The sequence below is a fragment of the Balaenoptera musculus genome, chromosome 8 (assembly GCF_009873245.2).
Source record: "Balaenoptera musculus isolate JJ_BM4_2016_0621 chromosome 8, mBalMus1.pri.v3, whole genome shotgun sequence".
NCBI lineage: Eukaryota > Metazoa > Chordata > Mammalia > Artiodactyla > Balaenopteridae > Balaenoptera > Balaenoptera musculus.
In genome coordinates, this window is record NC_045792.1 from 22,490,070 (window position 1) to 22,511,564 (window position 21,495).

The window sequence follows — 21,495 nt, forward strand, 5'->3', positions numbered from 1 at the left end:
TTTATGATGTCCATTTCAATTCCTGCCACAGTAATTACAACTTTCCTATCGCTGAAATGGTTAAATTGTTCCTAGATTAACCAGATCTCCCGGGAAAGCTATGCACATACACTTATTAATATTTTTATAAGAATTCATTAACCAAAATTTTTATAGTGTTTTTCATGAAGGGACTGGGTCCACTCATCCGATATATTTACAACTGTTGCAGTCTAAGCAGCTTTTAGTGGGACTGATGTTACAATCTAAATCGACCTTCTTTTCGTAAGATTGGTCTTAAAGGATGCAGGGGAGAAAGTGTATAAAACATTATATACAGAGGTGCCTATCAGCCCAGTTCACACCTCTAGCTTCCATAGGCTAGGTTGTTAGCTGCCTTACTGAATTCACCAACCACTGCAGGCCCAGAACTTCCCCATAGAGGGTGCTGAGCTACAGCAATCTGGTGTGGAAAGGGGATTGGGACGGTGGAGCTAAGGGAAGCTTTATTTAGATATAGTTGGGGGGAAAGGAAGCTGGTCGCGGGGGGGCGGGGGGGGGCGGGGGGTGGAGGTGGTGGGGTGGAGGCTAACTCAGAATAAAAGAGAGCTGAAGTGCTCCCCCACTGACTCCAACAGGACAAGACGCCCCAAAGTTGATGTTTTGACTCTCCTATCTCGACACGAAGGCTTGGACTGGTCCCGAAGTCTGCGATCACTGCAGAAGTGGGATTCAGGTGGCGCACAAGCGCGCGCGCTAGACCCCAGCTTCTATCGAGGAAACTAAGGGCTTCCGGCCGTGGTTGTGGCCAACTTAGCGGGTTTCCGGTGGAGGGGGGGCAGGCGGGGCGGGGTGGCTGGGAGAAGGGCAAGGGAGCTTGGAGAAGCGTCCTGAGTTGCCATGGAAACGAGGCCCAGCAACGGTCTTAGCAGCCGAAGGGAGTCGTGTGAAACTCACCCGCAGGGATTACTGGTGTTCACCGGCTCTTCGGATCACGATGCCAACTTGGCCAAGCAGTTCTGGATCGGGGCGTCAATGTATCCCCCTAACGAATCTCAGTTGGTGCTGTCCAGAGGTAGCAGTCAGCGTCTGCCGGTGGCGCGGCCCTCGAGGAGCAGTGCGCTTGGTGAGTAGCTGCCTCCTGTCAGCGATTTCTGCCTCCTCCGTAACCACGGGGCAGACACCAGAGCCCCTCCCAGGAGAAACTGCCGAACCTAATTCTAAAATAAGAATCTTTCATTCAGATGTCTAAAACCCTGAAAAAACAGTTCTAAAATCTTCCCAGCAATCCTTCCACCCCAAAATGATCAGTGGTATCTTTGTTACATCTAAAAGTCCATCTGAAAATATCCCTTGGTTATGACATCTATTTGCCTAAACGGTGTAGAATAATCTCGGCAAATGTTATATGTTGGCTGAAAGGATATGAAGGATGGTTTTTCACATAATAGAGTTCAAAAGTGAAAGCCCTAGAGAAGGTTGAAGGCAGAGTCAACATTAGGAACCAAGTTCCCTGACCTGTAAGGCCTAAGATGGGAAACTATTATGCAATTTTTACAGGTATAGAAAAATTAAATACCTTTAATGCTGTGGTTTTTCCAATGACTACTTCCCTTTTGTATTTTTTAGAGAAAAGTTACTTCCAGCCTTTTTTCCTTGAGAAAAGCAGTAAGTACCAAGTTTTATGCCTTTCAATATCCTGATTCCTAGACTCTTAAAAAATATATATATATAGGTAATAAGTGTAAAGATACAACTTCTTCCTTTGGCATAACTTTCTGAATTGCATACCAAGACCCTGCCTCAGGGACCACCCCATTTATCCAGAGGAAAATGCCTAAATTCCTATAACACATTGAATAGGAATGTAGAAATTGTAATCTATGATACTGCAAGTAAGTTCTGTTTAGAGACCTTTTCTTGTCTCTGGACTTGGGCTACTCCTCTTCTAAAGAGATTAGAGGTTCCCTGCAGCCAGAGCTAATTAATTCAGTCTCCAGTTATTTATGAATCTGGTTCATAAAGTTTCAAGACAGTACATATTTGTGTTTACCTTCCTACTTTATGTATTACCTTTTAAACTTTAATTTTTTATCAACATGATTGTAAAATCATGATAAAATTATTTCAGATTGTATTTGATTCTATTTTCTTTAGAGAGAAGAGATGTCATTGCTGAAACCCTAAAGATTCAGGAATCTGAGGAGAAAAAAAAGTATCTCCAAAAGGTAGGCCAATATTTCAGAAAGTCATCTGATTTGCATTAAAATTTCATTATTATTTTCTAAATCATCCCAATTATTCTTTTTCTAACATATGCATATAAAAATTTTCTGCTTCTAGTATATCAGCTTGAGCAATAGGAAGACCTTTATTAGAATTTTAATTTAAGATTAAGAAATTCTATTAAACTTTGGCTATTCTCAGTCTCTGCAAAAGCCCAAGGATGTGTAAGAACAATGAAATCAGAGGGAAGTGGGGAAAGATGGATTCACACACTTTCCACCCAATAAGGCCCCAAACCATATACAGTGTTGTAAGAACAGAAATATTGTAAGAACAGGAAAAACTGAATAGAATTGCCTATCTTAATAGGTCAAAATTAAGTGATCAGAGGAATGAGTCCGTCATCTAGAACCATTTTGCCTAAAGGCTGCAATTAAACACATTGGTGTTGTCAAATCAACTGAACATGTCTCTTCTTGGCAACATCCCTTGTTTGCTTTTCTTTTGCAGACACAGCCTCTAACTCAACAATTAGTACAGTGATTTATAGAAACATTTTATGTGGTTAATGGATAAATTCCATTCCTCTAACTGTTCCTGTACTTTAAAAGCAGATAGAGGATTCGTCTGGCCTAATGTCTTTAATCAACAGATGTATTGGCAAAGTCCAAAAGACTTAGCGGGAATTCTACATAAATTACAGAACAATGCATGTGAGTTTGCTGATCACATTAGTTTCCTTTGTGGACTCTTGGTGATTCCTCCAAACAAATTAAGTGATTAGAAATAGTCAGCATTTTATTCTCTCTTGAGGATATTAGATAATGTATATTTATATCAGGACTTAATAGTGGGAAGGGAACCTAATTTTCAGTGAAGCAAAGATCATTAAAAGTTGACTTCTTCAGCGTGTTTTAATTTCATTTTTGGAAGGGATTAGTAATAAAAGATTAAAGACAAACTATTATCAACTTCTTTCATCTTTTGTCAAACAATTAAGACAATATGATGAGTTACAAGTAGATGTTCTGCTAATGGTAGTCTTAGAACTGATTTCCTTGCCTCAGGTTCTTCTATTATTAATTACTTAATTAATTCCCAGATATCTTTTGAGATCCTGCCATGTGCCAAGTACTGTACTAGATGCTGGGAATACAAAGACAAGATGTGTTCCCTGATCTCAAGGAGTTTATAATCTGGTGGGGGAGAATGCCAATTAAAGGCAGGAATTATGATACATTTTCATGATAGATGTATGCACTTAATACTATGGGAACACATTGAAGGACATCAAAGTCAAGCTTAAGGAATCAAGAAATCTTCCCAAAGGAACTGAGCTTCAAAGAATCTATAGAGTTGACCAAACAAAGAATATCCTCCATGCTGCACTAGTTATCTTCCTAAAACCCAAATCCTATTATGCTGCTTTCTTACTGTATTAGTCTGCTAGGGCTGCCATAACAAAATACCACAGACCACGTGGCTTAAATAACAGAATTTTATTCTCTCACAGTTCTGGAGGCTGGAAATCTGAGATCAAGGTGCCTCCAGAGTTGGTTTCTGATGAAGCCTCCTTTCCGGGCTTCTAGATGGCCATCTTCTCACTGTGTCCTCACATGGCAGAGGGAGAAAGCTCTAGTGTCTCTTCCCCATCTTGTAAGGACACCAGTCTTATTGTATTAGGGCCCCTAATGACCTCATTTAACTTTACCTCCCTAAAGGATCTGTTTCCAAATAGAGTTACACGGAGGGTTAGGGCTTCAACATAGGAATTGCAGGAGTGGGGGTGGAAATGACACAATTCAGTCCATACACCTACTTTTGTTTTTTTTCCCCTGGCTCTCCATTTCTGCAGGATGGAGACCAGACTCTCCAGCATGATATTCAAGTTCTTTTCCAGTCTGACTATAACCTGACTGGCTTCTACCACTCTCCTTCCTCCTTCCCCTATACCCCACCCTACCCCCAATGCAGCCTACTCTGTACAGTTGGTTCTCACCACTAGGCTTGGGGACACTGTGTACCCCTCCCCATACGTGCTACCGAAATGGTAAATGGGTAAAACATATTTTTTCTAAACCTAAGCATGCACATTATACTGTGATATCTGCCACATTGTACATTAAGTCAAGTGGGTCCTGCAATGCAGTATAAAGAAGATTCTATGATGTTGAGAGTACAAGACAAGAGGCCCAACCAAGCAGCAAGCCAGCAGGATAGAAAGAGAATATTACTGAAACTGTGCCTTGCGAGTATATAGGAGAGCTGAATCAGTTTGGTACGATACAGTTCTAGTCAAACAATGCCATGGTGAAAAAAGCAAGAGAATTGTGTAATAACTGAAGGCTCTTACAGATATCCTCAGATACTGTTGTGATGTGGTACTCATAACACCCAATTTAGTGAGTGTCTACCATGTGCTATATATATTAAACTAAGCACTGTACATGCATCAACTCATATTCTCCTTAAAATAGCCTCATGAGGATTATTCCCATTTAATCAAACAAGGCTTAAATGATTTTCCAAAGTTCCCACAACTGGTAAGTGGCCGAGCCTAGATTCAAAGCCTGTCTCCTAACTCCAAAGCCTGTGAGACTCATTGTGTTGTAATGATTGCTGGCCAGGGCATTGTTCAGCTATGCTGCCAAATATTCTAAAATTCAAAACTGTGGTATGAATACAAGTGTGAGAAACAGTGACTATACGCTGTTTCTTCAACCTACAATGCACTTTCGTGTCTCTACCTGAAATGCTCTCCCCCATTTACCTTCAAGGCCCAGCTCAAATGCAACTTCTCTGTGAAGCTTTCCCAGAGGTGACTTAGAGACAACAGAATGAATAGCTCCCTTCTCTGTGCTGTCAGAGCAAGTCACGATCTGTGTTATAGGTAATTGTGTTATAGGTATGTTTCTGTCCTTCCTGCTAAATTCCAGGCACCATAGGGTTTGGAAGTCTGACTCGGCCACTTACTATATGAGTGACCTTGAGCAGCCTATTTAACCCCTGTGAGGCTCAGCTTCCTCAGGTAGAGAAGGAGGAATGATAAAAATATTCCCCTCATCGAGTTGGTATAAGATATGTAAAGCGCCGGGCCATTGTTTTCTCTCAACAAATGTTAACTCTCTTTTCCTCCCTGAGGGCAGAGGTCATTTCTTATTTACTTAACTCTTGTGCTTTTCCGGCTATTGAAACTCAGTAAATATCGATATTTGTTGACTGAATAAATAAATTCATAAGTGAATTAATCAGTGAACATATGCTGTATACAGTGATAACACCATTTTGGTTAGCCTTTTGTACATATACACATCTGGCAAATTTTTTTAGGCTGACAATTTTTGCAAGGATATGCCCCAAAGCTAGTCTGTTTGCAAGTCTGCTTTAGGAGCAATTTAGCATATCCCCTCGCATCTCGGTTTTGCTTTTACCTCGTGGGTCTATATATGATGGGAGGAAATGTGACTCCCTGTAATCACTAAAACATAGAATCTATTTTTGGATACTGCTGTTTTTCTAAGTCTGTAGTACTCTCTCTGCATTGCTGCCACCACCATTCTAGAATTCTTACCTTAATGGCACAACATAAATGGGGAGGTGGGAGGTTCTAGGTAACTAATAAAACATTTACAATGATCTATTCAATTTGAGAATCTTCTACATATTTTGAATATATACATTTGTATAAGTAAATGCCTGGTATAATTTTCATTATAAAAAGGAAAAAAATATTTCCCATCAAGTCTCTTAAATGTTTTTTCTTCCACTTTCTCCTTAAAATTAATGAAAATCTAAAAATTTATCTCTGTCTCTCCTAAAACTACTTTTATAGCTTTTTCTCCCCAACTGATATTGATTTTTCAGTTGCTAAACTTTTAAAACTTTAATGTTATCCTCCATTTTGGAATATTTTCCAGGTATACCTTATAAATGCTTTTGGTTAGTGGACAAAATGCTATTAATCACAAGTACTATTTCTGCAATGGATATCCACGGCAGAAAATCAAGAACAATTTGAGTCTGTCAAGATTAAATGGCTTACTCTGTCCATAAAGGAAACCGTATAGCACTCAACTGGACCATTATTCTTCCTTTGAGAGTTCTAAAGTAGTTTGAAAACATTATAAGAAATGAATAGTCAGCTAATTCTTTGAAATCATAAAATTAATTTGCTTTTTAGTTTTGCCACCTTTAAGAAAGCTCTTTAGCTGATTATCTCTTTATGAAAAGAATTATAAATAATTCATTTGCTGGGAGGAGGAAGAAAAGATCAGAGCAGTACTTTAAGGCATGTATATAGATGACGTATTTAGAAATGTCCATCTGGAATCAGAGTTTTAACGTGAGTGAATATAAACTAAAGGTTTTCACAAGGAAAATATGCAATCTGCAGAACAACAATAAATATATACTCTGTATTGGGAATGGGGTTTTAAATCTGTTCAGTCACACAACCTTTACAACCAATACTGACCATAGTGTAAGCCTTCCTCAAAAGTCAATTTGCTATATGGTGCTTCAGTGAACCAGAAGCAAATCATGCTATGATGAGAACATTCTTAGAAAAAGAGTCTAAGAAGTTTCACAAAGGTGTATTTTTAGACACCGAATCATGAAAGTGGAAAACTTTAACATTATCCTCCATTATCTTACACTTTCAAAGGGATACTCAGAATCATTATAAGTCAATTTTGTAGAGCCAAACCAAAGACACAATAAACTTCCTCAGTGTCATTGCCCAGGATGCTCAGATAAAAGAAAATCCTCTCTGTTGTCAAATTGCCCAGGAATGGCTTCCCAGACAAACCAAATTTTTCTCAGTCACAGTGTTATCTGGCTTTGTTTTAATTTTGCTTTCCTGCCCTCATGTAATAATAACAAAGTTCCTTTTCCTCCATAAAATAAATACCATTAGGAAGTGGTGGATTTCTCCTTCACCAACAAAAGATACTTATTTAAATTCTTGTTGTTCCTAATTTGTCAAAGAATTCAAGAGGCAGAATCATAAAAACAGACTGTGCATTCACAGTAACAAGCAAATATTTTGGTAGTAAATGATAATTAAAAGATTGCATAAATATGAATCACTCTTTTAAATCCTCTATTGTACCACTTTGTTTTCAAACGTTATTCAATCTGGGGAAACATTTTCAGTTGACAGATGAGGTTCCCCTCTTAATCTTCTTTAGCAACATCTGAGAAAAGATACTCAGGGTAAGAAATGAGATTTGAGATCAAATAGCTGAATTCATTGCCCCAGGCAGACCCAGCCCCAGAGTTGGATAGGGTCATGCCCCAAATGCATCGCATCCTCTTTTTTCCAAAGATCTGTATACTTTCTCTTCTGTATACATTCACTCTAAGAACAAAATAAAAGCATTTTAAGCCCCGCGGTACAATTAGGCAAGGACCCATACTATCTATCTCCTGGTAAAACATGATTAAATGAAACTACTGAACACAGAATGAAGCAAAAAAGGATGGTGTATTTTTTTAAATAAAGGCAGAACTATCAATTTGATTCCAGCTACATGAAGCCTTATTGTTCAAATTTTTAAACACCTTATAAGCAGTAGGGTGAATCAAATAGAATTTATTGAAGAACTGGGTAATTCTGTGGATCAGGTAACTCAGAAAATACAACATACCTGAAATCAAATCCATAATCTGCCTTTTCCCTTTGCCTCTATCAACGGCAAGATGAAAAGATATGCAGGTAAGTTATATTGGAGCCAGATAAGAAAATTTAAAATTTTCTGTGTCTATATTTACTTCACCATTTAATCACTTTCTATGCTAAGGTATTTTAGTCACAATAGGTGTGGTCAAGCATACCCTCAGAGCCTGAGGTGATACAGCCGTTTGTCTATTTGGCTCCTGAGATTTTGCAGTTCCCCAAGCCACTGTGTTGGAAATATAGTCAATCCTCATTATTCACAATTCTGTATATGCAAATTAACTTACTAGCAACAGTTTATTTGTAACCCCAAAATCAATACCTGTAGCACTTTCATGGTCATTGGAGGACATTCACAGAGCAGAGAAAAATTTGATTTGCCCAACACACATGTTCCTAGCTGAGGCTGAACAAGGCAATGTTCTGCCTTCTTGTTTCAGCTCATACCGTGAACAGGTTTCCTTTTTGCAGTTTATTAAGTGCCACGTTCTTTGCTTTTTTTTTTTTTTTTTTTTTTTTTGATGATTTCGCTGTTTTAAATAGCCTCCAAGTGCTGAAGTACTGTCTAGTGTTCTTAAGTGCAAGAAGGTTGTGATATGCCTTATGGAGAAAATACATGCATTAGATAAGCTTTATTCAGACATGAGTTATAAGTGCTGTTGGCTATGAGTTCAATGTTGATGAATCAGCAAGGTATTTTAAATAAGGTGTCTATAAAGAGAAATATACATAAAACCAGGCTATATATTGATCCATTGGTGAAATGTTGTGATCAAAGACAGGCAGGAACCTAGGAGACATGATCACCTCGGTGACATTGAGTCTACAGTTTCTTCCGCTTGGAAATGCTTTTCTCCCGTTTCTCCCTTTAGCTAATGCCTACTTGTATTTAAAAACAATTCAAAAATAGTCACATTCAAGTCTTTCCTCACCCTTATATATTCCCCAGGCTGATAACAAATGCCCCTTGTTTTGTGCTTCCCTAGTACCCTGTGCATTCCCCAGTCGTAATCACTGACATATCGTACTGTAGTGTAGTTGAGGTATGTACTGTGGTGTAGTTGAGGTATTTCTCCTACAGGCTCTAAGTTTCTTAAGGAAAAGGATCATGACTTCTTCGACTTTATAATCACAAGACCTGACAAATATCAGATGATCTCCTAACCTACCAAATAAATGCTTATGAGTGAATAAATAGATGATGTAACTTGTCTGGACCAGAATCCTGCATGATAGTCCAGTTCCTTGAGCTGGATGGCATATGAGGTACTCATTAATAGGACGGTCCAAAATAGGATTCACCAAGACTCAGAGGCCTCACAGACTCAGAGGGAACGAACAGACATGTAGTCAGTTGTGAAAAGGATGTGCAAGCAACAGACAAGAGTGGAAATACAGTCTGTAGGCCACAGAAGAAAGCCACAGTCAATGAGCATTATCAGTTCTCTGAAGGAAGCGATACCAGAAAAAAGCAATAAATGGAAATTTAAGATCATGGTGCCAAGGTTCAACAGCATATAAAAGAAATCTTGACGTGGGAATTAGAATTCAGCATCAGGAGTAGAAAATAAGTCAAGGCCACTGTCCCAGAGTGTCGGGGATGCTAGACAAAGAAACAAGACATGGACTTGAACACATGGGACAAGACAATATTCTATACAGTAGAACTTTGGTACAGAGATAGGCTTGGTTTTAAAATTAAAAAAAAAAAAAAAAAAAAAAACAAATTCCTAGAAGCATGTACCTTTCCCCCAAACTCCAATCACCTTCCTAAACATTTATGTCATTCTCTACTGCCATACCCAGAAAACTACTTCAGAGCCATCAATATATGAGACAATTCACCTAACCATAGTAATTTTTTCTTGGCCAAGCCAAAAGATACTGTTCAAAAATCAATTTACTAATAATTGATTCTATTGTTGAGATAAACTCTGTTAAATGACTATTTAAGGAAGAAAAAGGCATATTTTCATTGTAACACTAATTCAGTAATTTATTTGAAAAAACTTAGAAGTTATTTAAGATATTTTATCTGAACTTTGAAACTTTTATTTTAAAGGATAAATTTTTAGAGCACTGAATAAGTAAAAACAGAAAGAAAAAAGATAGTTCTTAATTGTGGTTATAAAGTTTTATATATTACGTTTGCATTCTCTGGGGTTTATGGCCATAAATGTTCCCAATAGATATAATGTAGATGTTGGAGTAGGTATAGACATTAGTCTCTATGTGTGAAGTTGAATTGGACATTGTATGGGTCTCAATGCATACAGGTGAGGGCCCTGCACTGAAGTGTAGGGTCACAAGTCCAAACTGAACTTTACAGAATGTTTGCCCAAAGCAGTTGAAAAGTTTGTAGCCTTAAAAAAAGAAGAGATGTAGGCAAGGAAAGGGCCAAAGCTGAAGAGGCAATGTCAAGCTCAGGCAAGAAGAGCCAAGCAAAGACATCAACAATAGGATAAGACCCCAAGCCAAAAGTTAGGAGAATCTGATTTGGGAAAATTGTGCAAGATTCACTCAACAAATATTTATTGAGTGAACATTAAAATTCAAATCTCACTTATTGCTTTTTTAAAGAATAAGTGCCTTTTAAAGCAACATTAAAGCAGTTTTTCACTTTGCTGTACACCTGGCATTGTGCTGGGCACTGGAGAACAATGATGAACAACAACAAAAAACAAGATACAAACTCTGTCCTTATCTGAAACTTGCAATTTAATTAAGGAGAGAGATATTTATGAAGAATTTTACATGATATTAGAGGCACATTTAATAGGGCAGTATTGATCCAATCAAAAGAGTCAGGGAGAATTTCTGCAAAGATTAAGCTGAGATTCGAAGGAAGAGTGGGCATTAATTAGGCCAGAAGGAGGAGTGGAGGGAGCATTACGAGAGCATTCCGGACAGTAGAAACAGCATAGCGCGTGTCCGAAGCTGAATGGCCAGTGTGGTGATGGGAAGGTTAGGCCATAGTACATAAACAATAAGAAACCATTGAAGGGTTTTAAGCTGGGGGATGATAATATCAGATTTGTTTGAAAAAATTCAAGAGAATGAATTAAAAGTAGCTAGAGCAGAAGTAGGGAAACCAGAGTGAAGGCCATTGCAATCATCCAGTTGGGAGGTGATGGTAGTTTGGATTAGGAAAAAGTAGATAGATTTAAGAGATATTTAGGAAGTAAAATAAGTAGGACTTCAGTTGTGTATTGGATATGGATGGTGAGGCATAGCAAGGTATCAAAGATAACTCATAGTTTTCTGGCTTGCACAACAGGATGGATGGTGCCATTCTCTGAAACAAGGAACGTTAAATAAAGGTCAGGTGTTGGGGGTTTTGGGGGAAGTGGGAAGGGGTTAGAAGTTCAGTTTTAGACTCATGGAGTGTGAGGTGCCTTTGAGATAAGCAATGATAAGCCTATTCGAGCTGTCAAATAGGCCTGTGGGCTAAATATATGGGCTAGAGAAGTATGGGCCAGAGATGAGATAGAGTCATCTGGATGGAGAATCCCCCACCCTCTCCTTCTTACAACCTAATGGGCAGGACAGGAGAGACATACCTAAAAGATGAGGTCAGTCCCATTCACCCATTCATCATATGTGTGTAACCATCAACATGATGAAAACATTAAAGACTCAGCAGTTACTTGTTTGCTAAGGACAAGTCTTGGTAATTATCGTAGAGCAAATCATCAATAGTATATAATTCAATCATATATAGAAGTATCTTTAATATATCTATACTTTATTGAATTTAAAGGTGTAATAATTCATTTTATGCTCATATTGTTCTCAACATTAAAATTCAAATCTCACTTATTGCTTTTTTAAAAAATAAGTGCCTTTTAAAGCAACATTAAAGTAGTTTTTCACTTTGCTGTACACCTGAAACTAACACAACATTGTAAATCAACTATACTCCAATAAAAATTTTAAAAAATTAAAAACAAGCTGGGAAATTTAAAAAATAAATAAAGCAGTTTTAAAAAATCATTTATGCTTATACTTTCATGCATTTGTTTTGTGTGACTTTTAAAATAAGAGCTATGCGGGACTTCCCTGGTGGTCCGGTGGTTAAGAATCCACCTTCCAATGCAGGGAACGCAGGTTCCATCCCTGGTCAGGGAACTAAGATCCCACATGCCACGGGGCAACTAAGCCTGTGTGCCACAACTACAGAGCCCACGCGCTGTGGAGCCCACACGCCACAACTACAGAGTTCATGCACCGCAACTACTGAGACTGCACGCTTTGGAGCCCGTGCACCACGACTGGAGACAAGCCAGCGTGCCGTAATGAAGACCCGACGCAGCCAAACAAATAAATAAATAAATAAATAAATAAATATTTTAAAAAAAGAAGACTATTAAAAAAAATAAAATAAGAGCTATGCTCTTCAGGTAATTACTATTGGCTTTCCATTAAAATATATGTAACAGAATTAAGAAAAAATATGTAACAGAACCAAGAAAATACACATTTTTTTCTTCTTCAAAACAGATAAATTCATGTTTTATCAAAACCTACATTTAAGAAAAATTGTTGACTCCCTTTTATGTAATGACTGATATGTTTCTCTCATTTTAGTAAGCCACTATTTTTCAAATGAAAATTATATATGCCCAAGCTGGGAATTGAGCCAGGATCAGGCAGTTTTCAGGAGGTATGAAAATGTGCTTAGACATGCATTTTTTTCTGCAAGTCAGCATTCTCCCTCCTCCCGATTAATAATCTTCTAACGTCTACCATCCACTCCCATAGATGAGTGCCTTTAGATCTACCTTCTAAATATCAGATTAGAGCTGGAGAAAGCCTTTTCGCTGATTAGTCAGGCTATCTTTTTTTTTTTTTTTTGGCTTTTAATTTATTTATTTATTTATTTATTTATTTATTTATAGGTGTGTTGGGTCTTCATTTCTGTGCGAGGGCTTTCTCTAGTTGTGGCGAGCGGGGGCCACTCTTCATCGGGGTGCGCGGGCCTCTCACTGTCGCTTGTTGCGGAGCACAGGCTCCAGACGCGCAGGCTCAGTAGTTGTGGCTCACGGGCCCAGTTGCTCCGCGGCATGTGGGATCTTCCCAGACCAGGGCTCGAACCCGTGTCCCCTGCATTGGCAGGCAGATTCTCAACCACTGCACCACCAGGGAAGCCCAGTAAGGCTATCTTTTAAAGTACATGGTAGGTCATTTGCGGGCCAACAGTTCTGTATCTTATTATTATAGTAGATATAAATTTACTATATGGAAGTTGTAGAATCTACATAGCAGATTTCAATTAATAGACACAGGGAATGGTAGTAAATTCATAGAGTAAATTCACAGTTGAAGCATTCTGCTATCAAAATCAACAGGCCAAGAGGCACATACTGCCTTTTGGAATCAAGCCCAAATGTGAGACATAGTTTCACCTTAAGCCAATAGTAATGCTAACCTTCCTCAACTGCATTTTGTAACAGAACAGGAATAGAAGCTACTGAAGATTAAGACTGTGTAGAATAAGAACTAAGACTCCCTTGTGACTCCATCGGGCGTTTAACTTGCAATTATTGGCATAGAGATAAAAATTAAATTCTGGAGCCTCAAGAAAAACATCAGATAATGTTCTCTAATCTCTGTAAAACCACAGAACCTTGGTTCTGCTTAGGTAATATTCTAAAATTGGAACGTACTGTAATTCTCATTTTATACTTAACTTATAATCAAAAGTCATCATAAATATTTAGCATACATTAAATAAGATCTTAGAAAGTTCATCAGTTTATAGGTACCACTATAGTTTAACTATTCTTTACCCTTTAACCACTTTTTGCAAAGTGCTACATGATCCCATAAAATAAGTAAATTAACTTTGATCAAGCAGACTTCATTCTGGATTAGCTCCCCCTGCTGTGTATTCCCATAGCACACATTTTCCACTAGAATATAAATTTTTCTGTGAGAGCAGAGACTGTCTTCTTCACCATGGTTAATCCTAATTAATTCTTCATTTCCAGAATCAAGATTGAATAAAGAAACCATTCTGTTACTGTGTGTGTATGTGTGTGTAAGTGTGCCACAATCTCTAGTATGTGTTTTAAGTAGTGTAGCAAAAGAAGCATGGAGTCAAACAGAACTGAGAATGAGTTTGAATCCTTGGCTCTGCCAGTTACTAGTTACCTAATTAATGTTAAGTGACCCTGAGAAAAGTTGTTAATTTTTATGTTGGTTGAGTTCCTTCTATTTGTAAAGAGACAATAATATCATCTACCTCAGGATTAAAGGAATTACACAAAGCCTGACATCCAGCAGGTACCCAATGAAAGTTTGTTTTTAACTTCTCTGCTTTCCCTCTTTTTTTAACCCATAATTGAAAAATAAAATTTTAGGAAGTACAAAATAAGCTTTAGTATTAAATGAAATGGTTTGACCAAAGTGGTAAATCTCAAAGGATGATGAGTAGATTATGAAAGACATGGTCACCCAGGTATCGACATCCTGATTAAAAGACACAATCAAGATTGGCTTGCTCATACTGTAAAGAGACTCTCACATATTTTTCTTAATCCTATCTTCATCATCTGCAAAAAGAAAAATTACCACTGAAGATATATTTTGAAATTTCAACTATGGAGCAAAATGTGTAGGCAAAGTTTATTTAACCATTGCAGGTAAATAAAATATAATTAAATTTTCTCATAATGCCTCTCTCTACAAGTATAGATTAAGAGGTAAATGTCATGATAATTCTGCAGGTCTGGATCAGTGGTTCTCAATTAGAACCCTGTCAAAAATCAAGGGAGAAAAGAATATTACTATATTCCACTATATACACACCCTTTGCAACAGTTCTTGGAAACCTAGAAAAAGACGCTGGTATAGAAGCTAACTTAGAAGCCAAGGTTATTAGAAGTGGTGGATAGTACAGCAAATAGACCCAACTCAATCCAAGGCAAGCCCAACCCATGAGCTAAATATTGACTAAAATTAGTTGAAATGAAAAATATGGCGCTAATCTGCATAAGTACTATAGGTTTGGTTTGTTTATTTTGTTTTCGTGTTTGAGTAAATAGGGTTTTTTTTCCCTTGCAATAGTTGGTAAGTTACTAGGAAATCATCCATTTCATCTACATTTTCAAATTTATTCGTGTAAAGGATTCATAGTTTTTTTTTTTTTAAACCAAATGTCTTCGATGTATTTTTTTTTTTTTATTCACACACACACACACACTGTATTTTATTTTTACAAGACATAAATAGACTGACACCAAGCATTGTACATGGATGACCACAGCAAAAGCAACAATGGTTGCAATTACCAAACATGAAACACACTCATACTATGTCATAATATTGACATTCAGTCCAGTAATCCTCCACTGTAACAGCTCCTTTACTTTGCAGTGAAAATTGATTTGTATATTCTTTGCCTCTGAGTCCTTGTGGGATTTTTTTTTTTTTTTTTAAATTCAGACAGAAAGTCACAAAAATTATACTCATCCTCATCAGTTCACTCAGTCCCATGTAATTAATTTTTTTTTCATCTTGATCTTTTGTTAGCACTTTTATGAGTTCATCAGTTTTTCATTAGAGTTCTGAAAATGCTTATTCATTCAGTTCAGCAGTACAGTCAGTTACCAGAAACCTGTACTTGTCAGAGTCTTTTCCATGAATTTCTTGAAGATGAAACCCTTTTATAGGAACATATTTGCAAAATCATCAGAGTACACCCAGAACTGTCTGTAAATGACAAAAGACTTAAAAATGACCACGGTTAAAGATTTGATGAAAGTTCATAATAATGCAGTTGACAAGAAAATTAGTTATTTCTGAGATATACATTTTAAAGTAATAACTAGGATTATTACTTATAACATTATACCAGAACATATAAGATTTTTAGAAATTTCATGTAATGTCTGAAACATTTATATTAACATATTTCCATACATATTTCCATACAAATACAAATATAAGATTTTTAGAAATTTCATGTAATGTCTGAAACATTTATATTAACATATTTCCATACATATTTCCATACAAATACAAATATAAGATTTTTAGAAATTTCATGTAATGTCTGAAACATTTATATTAACATATTTCCATACAAATAACCCAATGAAAGTTTAGTATTAGTTGTTTTGTTTGTTTTTTTATACTGCAGGTTCTTATTAGGCATCAGTTTTATACACATCAGTGTATACATGTCAATCCCAATTGCCCAATTCAGCACACCACCATCCCCACCTCACCGCAGTTTTCCCCCCTTGGTGTCCATATGACCATTCTCTACATTTGTGTCTCAACTTCTGCCCTGCAAACTGGCTCATCTGTACCATTTTTCTAGGTTCCGCATACATGCATTAATATACGATATTTGTTTTTCTCTTTCTGACTTACTTCACTCTGTATGACATTCTCTAGATCCATCCATGTCTCAACAAATGACTCAATTTCGTTCCTTTTTATGGCTGAGTAATATTCCATTGTATATATGTACCACATCTTCTTTATCCATTCGTCTGTTGATGGGCATGTAGGTTGCTTCCATGACCTGGCTATTGTAAATAGTGCTGCAATGAACATTCGGGTGCATGTGTCTTTTTGAATTACGGTTTTCTCTGGGTATATGCCCAGTAGTGGGATTGCTGGGTCATATGGTAATTCTATTTTTAGTTTTTTAAGGAGCCTCCATATTGTTCTCCATAGTGGCTGTATCAATTTACATTCCCACCAACAGTGCAAGAGGGTTCCCTTTTCTCCACACCCTCTCCAGCATTTGTTGTTTGTAGATTTTCTGATGATGCCCATTCTAACAGGAGTGAGGTGATACCTCATTGTAGTTTTGATTTGCATTTCTCTAATAATTAGTGATGTTGAGCATCTTTTCATGTGCTTCGTGGCCGTCTGTATGTCTTCTTTGGAGAAATGTCTATTTAGGTCTTCTGCCCATTTTTGGATTGGGGTGTTTGTTTCTTTGATATTGAGCTGAATGAGCTGTTTATATATTTTGGAGATTAATCCTTTGTCCGTTGATTCATTTGCAAATATTTTCTCCCATTCTGAGGGTTGTCTTTTCGTCTTGTTTATGGTTTCCTTTGCTGTGCAAAAGCTTTGAAGTTTCATTAGGTCCCATTTGTTTATTTTTGTTTTTATTTCCATTACTCTAGGAGGTGGATCAAAAAAGATCTTGCTGTGAATTATGTCAAAGAGTGTTCTTCCTATGTTTTCCTCTAAGAGTTTTATAGTGTCCAGTCTTATATTTAGGTCTGTAATCCATTTTGAGTTTATTTTTGTGTATGGTGTTAGGGAGTATTCTAATTTCATTCTTTTACATGTAGCTGTCCAGTTTTCCCAGCACCACTTATTGAAGAGACTGTCTTTTCTCCATTGTATATCTTTGCCTCCTTTGTCATAGATTAGTTGACCATAGGTGCGTGGGTTAATCTCTGGGCTTTCTATCTTGTTCCATTGATCTATGTTTCTGTTTTTGTGCCAGTACCATACTGTCTTGATTACTGTAGCTTTGTAGTATAGTCCGAAGTCAGGGAGTCTGATTCCTCCAGCTCCATTTTTTTCCCTCAAGACTGCTTTGGCTATTCGGGGTCTTTTGTGTCTCCATACAAATTTTAAGATGATTTGTTCTAGCTCCGTAAAAAATGCCATTGGTAATTTGATAGGGATTGCATTGAATCTGTAGATTGCTTTGGGTAGTATACTCATTTTCACAATGTTGATTCTTCCAATCCAAGAACATGGTATATCTCTCCATCTGTTGGTATCATCTTTAATTTCTTTCATCAGTGTCTTATAGTTTTCTGCATACAGGTCTTTCGTCTCCCTAGGTAGGTTTATTCCTAGGTATTTTATTCTTTTTGTTGCAATGGTAAATGGGAGTGTTTCCATAATTTCTCTTTCAGATTTTTCATCATTAGTGTATAGGAATGCAAGAGATTTCTGTGCATTAATTTTGTATCCTGCAACTTTACCATATTCATTAATTAGCTCTAGCAGTTTTCTGGTGGCAGTTTTAGGATTCTCTATGTATAGTATCATGTCATCTGCAAACAGTGACAGTTTTACTTCTTCTTTTCAAATTTGTATTCCTTTTATTTCTTTTTCTTCTCTGATTGCCGTGGCTAGGACTTCCAGAACTATGTTGAATAATAGTGGTGAGAGTGGACATCCTTGTCTCGTTCCTGATCTTAGAGGAAATGCTTTCAGTTTTTCACCATTGAGAATGATGTTTGCTGTGGGTTTGTCATATATGGCCTTTATTATGTTGAGGTAGGTTCCCTCTATGCCCACTTTCTGGAGAGTTTTTATCAGAAATGGGTGTTGAATTTTGTCAAAAGCTTTTTCTGCATCTATTGAGATGATCATATGGTTTTTATTCTTCAATTTGTTAATATGGTGTATCACATTGATTGATTTGCGTATATTGAAGAATCCTTGCATCCCTGGGATAAATCCCACTTGATCGTGGTGTATGATCCTTTTAATGTGTTGCTGGATTCTGTTTGCTAGTATTTTGTTGAGGATTTTTGCATCTATATTCATCAGTGATATTGGTCTGTAATTTTCTTTTTTTGTAGTGTCTTTGTCTGGTTTTGGTATCAGGGTGATGGTGGCCTCATAGAATGAGTTTGGGAGTGTTCCTTCCTCTGCAATTTTTTGGAAGAGTTTGAGAAGGATGGGTGTTAGCTCTTCTCTAAATGTTTGATAGAATTCACCTGTGAAGCCATCTGGTCCTGGACTTTTGTTTGTTGGAAGATTTTTAATCACAGTTTCAATTTCATTACTTGTGATTGGTCTGTTCATATTTTCTGTTTCTTCCTGATTCAGTCTTGGAAGGTTATACCTTTCTAAGAATTTGTCCATTTCTTCCAGGTTGTCCATTTTATTGGCATAAAGTTGCTTGTAGTAGTCTCTTAGGATGCTTTGTATTTCTGCGGTGTCTGTTGTAACTTCTCCTTTTTCATTTCTGATTTTATTGATTTGAGTCCTCTCCCTCTTTTTCTTGATGAGTCTGGCTAATGGCTTATCAATTTTGTTTATCTTCTCAAAGAACCAACTTTTAGTTTTATTGATCTTTGCTATTGTTTTCTTTGTTTCTATTTCATTTATTTCTGCTCTGATCTTTATGATTTCTTTCCTTCTGCTAACTTTGGGTTTTGTTTGTTCTTCTTTCTCTAGTTTCTTTAGGTGTAAGGTTAGATTGTTTACTTGAGATTTTTCTTGTTTCTTTAGGTAGGCTTGTATAGCTATAAACTTCCCTCTTAGAACCGCTTTTGCTGCATCCCATAGGTTTTGGGTCGTCGTGTTTTCATTGTCATTTGTCTCTAGGTATTTTTTGATTTCCTCTTTGATTTCTTCAGTGATCTCTTGGTTATTTAGTAACGTATTGTTTAGCCTCCATGTGTTTGTCCTTTTTACGTTTTTTTCCCTGTAATTCATTTCTAATCTCATAGCGTTGTGGTCAGAAAAGATGCTTGATATGATTTCAATTTTCTTAAATTTACTGAGGCTTGATTTGTGACCCAAGATGTGATCTATCCTGGAGAATGTTCCGTGCGCACTTGAGAAGAACGTGTAATCTGCTGTTTTTGGATGGAATGTCCTATATATATCAATTAAATCTATCTGGTCTATTGTGTCATTTAAAGCTTCTGTTTCCTTATTTATTTTCATTTTGGATGATCTGTCCATTGGTGTAAGTGAGGTGTTAAAGTCCCCCACTATTATTGTGTTACTGTCGATTTCCTCTTTTATAGCTGTTAGCAGTTGCGTTATGTATTGAGGTGCTCCTATGTTGGGTGCATATATATTTATAATTGTTATATCTTCTTCTTGGATTGATCCCTGGATCATTATGTAGTGTCCTTCCTTGTCTCTTGTAACATTCTTTATTTTAAAGTCTATTTTATCTGATATGAGTATAGCTACTCCAGCTTTCTTTTGATTTCCATTTGCATGGAATATCTTTTTCCATCCCCTCACTTTCAGTCTGTATGTGTCTCTAGGTCTGAAGTGAGTCTCTTGTAGACAGCATATATATGGGTCTTGTTTTTGTATCCATTCAGCCAGTCTATGTCTTTTGGTTGGGGCATTTAATCCATTCACGTTTAAGGTAATTATCGATATGTATGTTCCTATGACCATTTTCTTAATTGTTTTGGGTTTGTTTTTGTAGGTCCCTTTCTTCTCTTGTGTTTCCCACTTAGAGAAGTTCCTTTAGCATTTGTTGTAGAGCTGGTTTGGTGGTGCTGAATTCTCTTAGCTTTCGCTTGTCTGCAAAGCTTTTGATTTCTCCATCAAATCTAAATGAGATCCTTGCCGGGTAGAGTAATCTTGGTTGTAGGTTCTTCCCTTTCATCACTTTAAGTATATCATGCCACTCCCTTCTGGCTTGCAGAGTTTCTGCTGAGAAATCAGCTGTTAACCTTATGGGAGTTCCCTTGTATGTTATTTGTCGTTTTTCCCTTGCTGCTTTCAATAATTTTTCTTTGTCTTTAATTTTTGCCACTTTGATTACTATGTGTCTCGGCGTGTTTCTCCTTGGGTTTATTCTGTATGGGACTCTCTGCGCTTCCTGGACTTGGGTGGCTATTTCCTTTCCCATGTTAGGGAAGTTTTCGACTATAATCTCTTCAAATATTTTCTCTGGTCCTTTCTCTCTCTCTTCTCCTTCTGGGACCCCTATAATGCGAATGTTGTTGCGTTTAATGTTGTCCCAGAGGTCTCTTAGGCTGTCTTCATTTCTTTTCATTCTTTTTTCTTTAGTCTGTTCTGCAGCAGTGAATTCCACCATTCTGTCTTCCAGGTCACTTATCCGTTCTTCTGCCTCAGTTATTCTGCTATTGATTCCTTCTAGTGTAGTTTTCATTTCAGTTATTGTATTGGTGATCTCTGTTTGTTTGTTCTTTAATTCTTCTAGGTCTTTGTTAATCATTTCTTGCATCTTCTCAATCTTTGCCTCCATTCTTATTCCGAGGTCCTGGATCATCTTCACTATCATTATTCTGAATTCTTTTTCTGGAAGGTTGCCTATCTCCACTTCATTTAGTTGTTTTTCTGGGGTTTTTTCTTGTTCCTTCATCTGGTACATAGCCCTCTGCCTTTTCATCTTCTCTATCTTTCTGTAACTGTGGTTTTTGGTCCACAGGCTGCAGGATCGTAGTTTTTCTTGCTTCTGTTGTCTGCCCTCTGGTGGTTGAGGCTATCTAAGAGGCTTGATGGGAGGCTCTGGTGGTGGGTAGAGCTGACTGTTGCTGTGGCGGTCAGAGCTCAGTAAAACCTTAATCCACTTGACTGTTGATGGGTGGGGCTGGGTTCCCTCCCTGTTGCTGTGGCGGTCAGAGCTCAGTAAAACCTTAATCCACTTGACTGTTGATGGGTGGGGCTGGGTTCCCTCCCTGTTGGTTGTTTTGCCTGAGGCAACCCCACACTGGAGCCTACCGGTGCTCTTTGGTGGGGTTAATGGCAGACTCTGGGAGGGCTCACGCCAAGGAGAACTTCCCAGAACCTCTGCTGCCAGTGTCCTTATCCCCACGGTGAAACAGAGCCACTACTCGCCTCTGCAGGAGACCCCCCAACACCAGCAGGTAGGTCTGGTTCAGTCTCCCCCAGGGTCA

The 21,495-nt window shown here is 37.5% G+C and overlaps 1 protein-coding gene across 1 annotated transcript in view; it reads left to right on the forward strand.

Moving 5' to 3' along the window:
- The first annotated feature begins 867 nt into the window (after positions 1 to 867).
- The window catches only part of HOATZ (HOATZ cilia and flagella associated protein), a 31,430-nt gene continuing 10,802 nt past the window's right edge, over positions 868 to 21,495 (forward strand). The window contains exons 1-3 of the mRNA XM_036861807.1: positions 868 to 1,105; positions 1,609 to 1,647; positions 2,137 to 2,207. Of these exons, the coding sequence (XP_036717702.1) occupies positions 880 to 1,105; positions 1,609 to 1,647; positions 2,137 to 2,207 (336 nt within the window). The 5' untranslated portion in view covers positions 868 to 879. The remainder of the gene's footprint in view (positions 1,106 to 1,608; positions 1,648 to 2,136; positions 2,208 to 21,495) is intronic.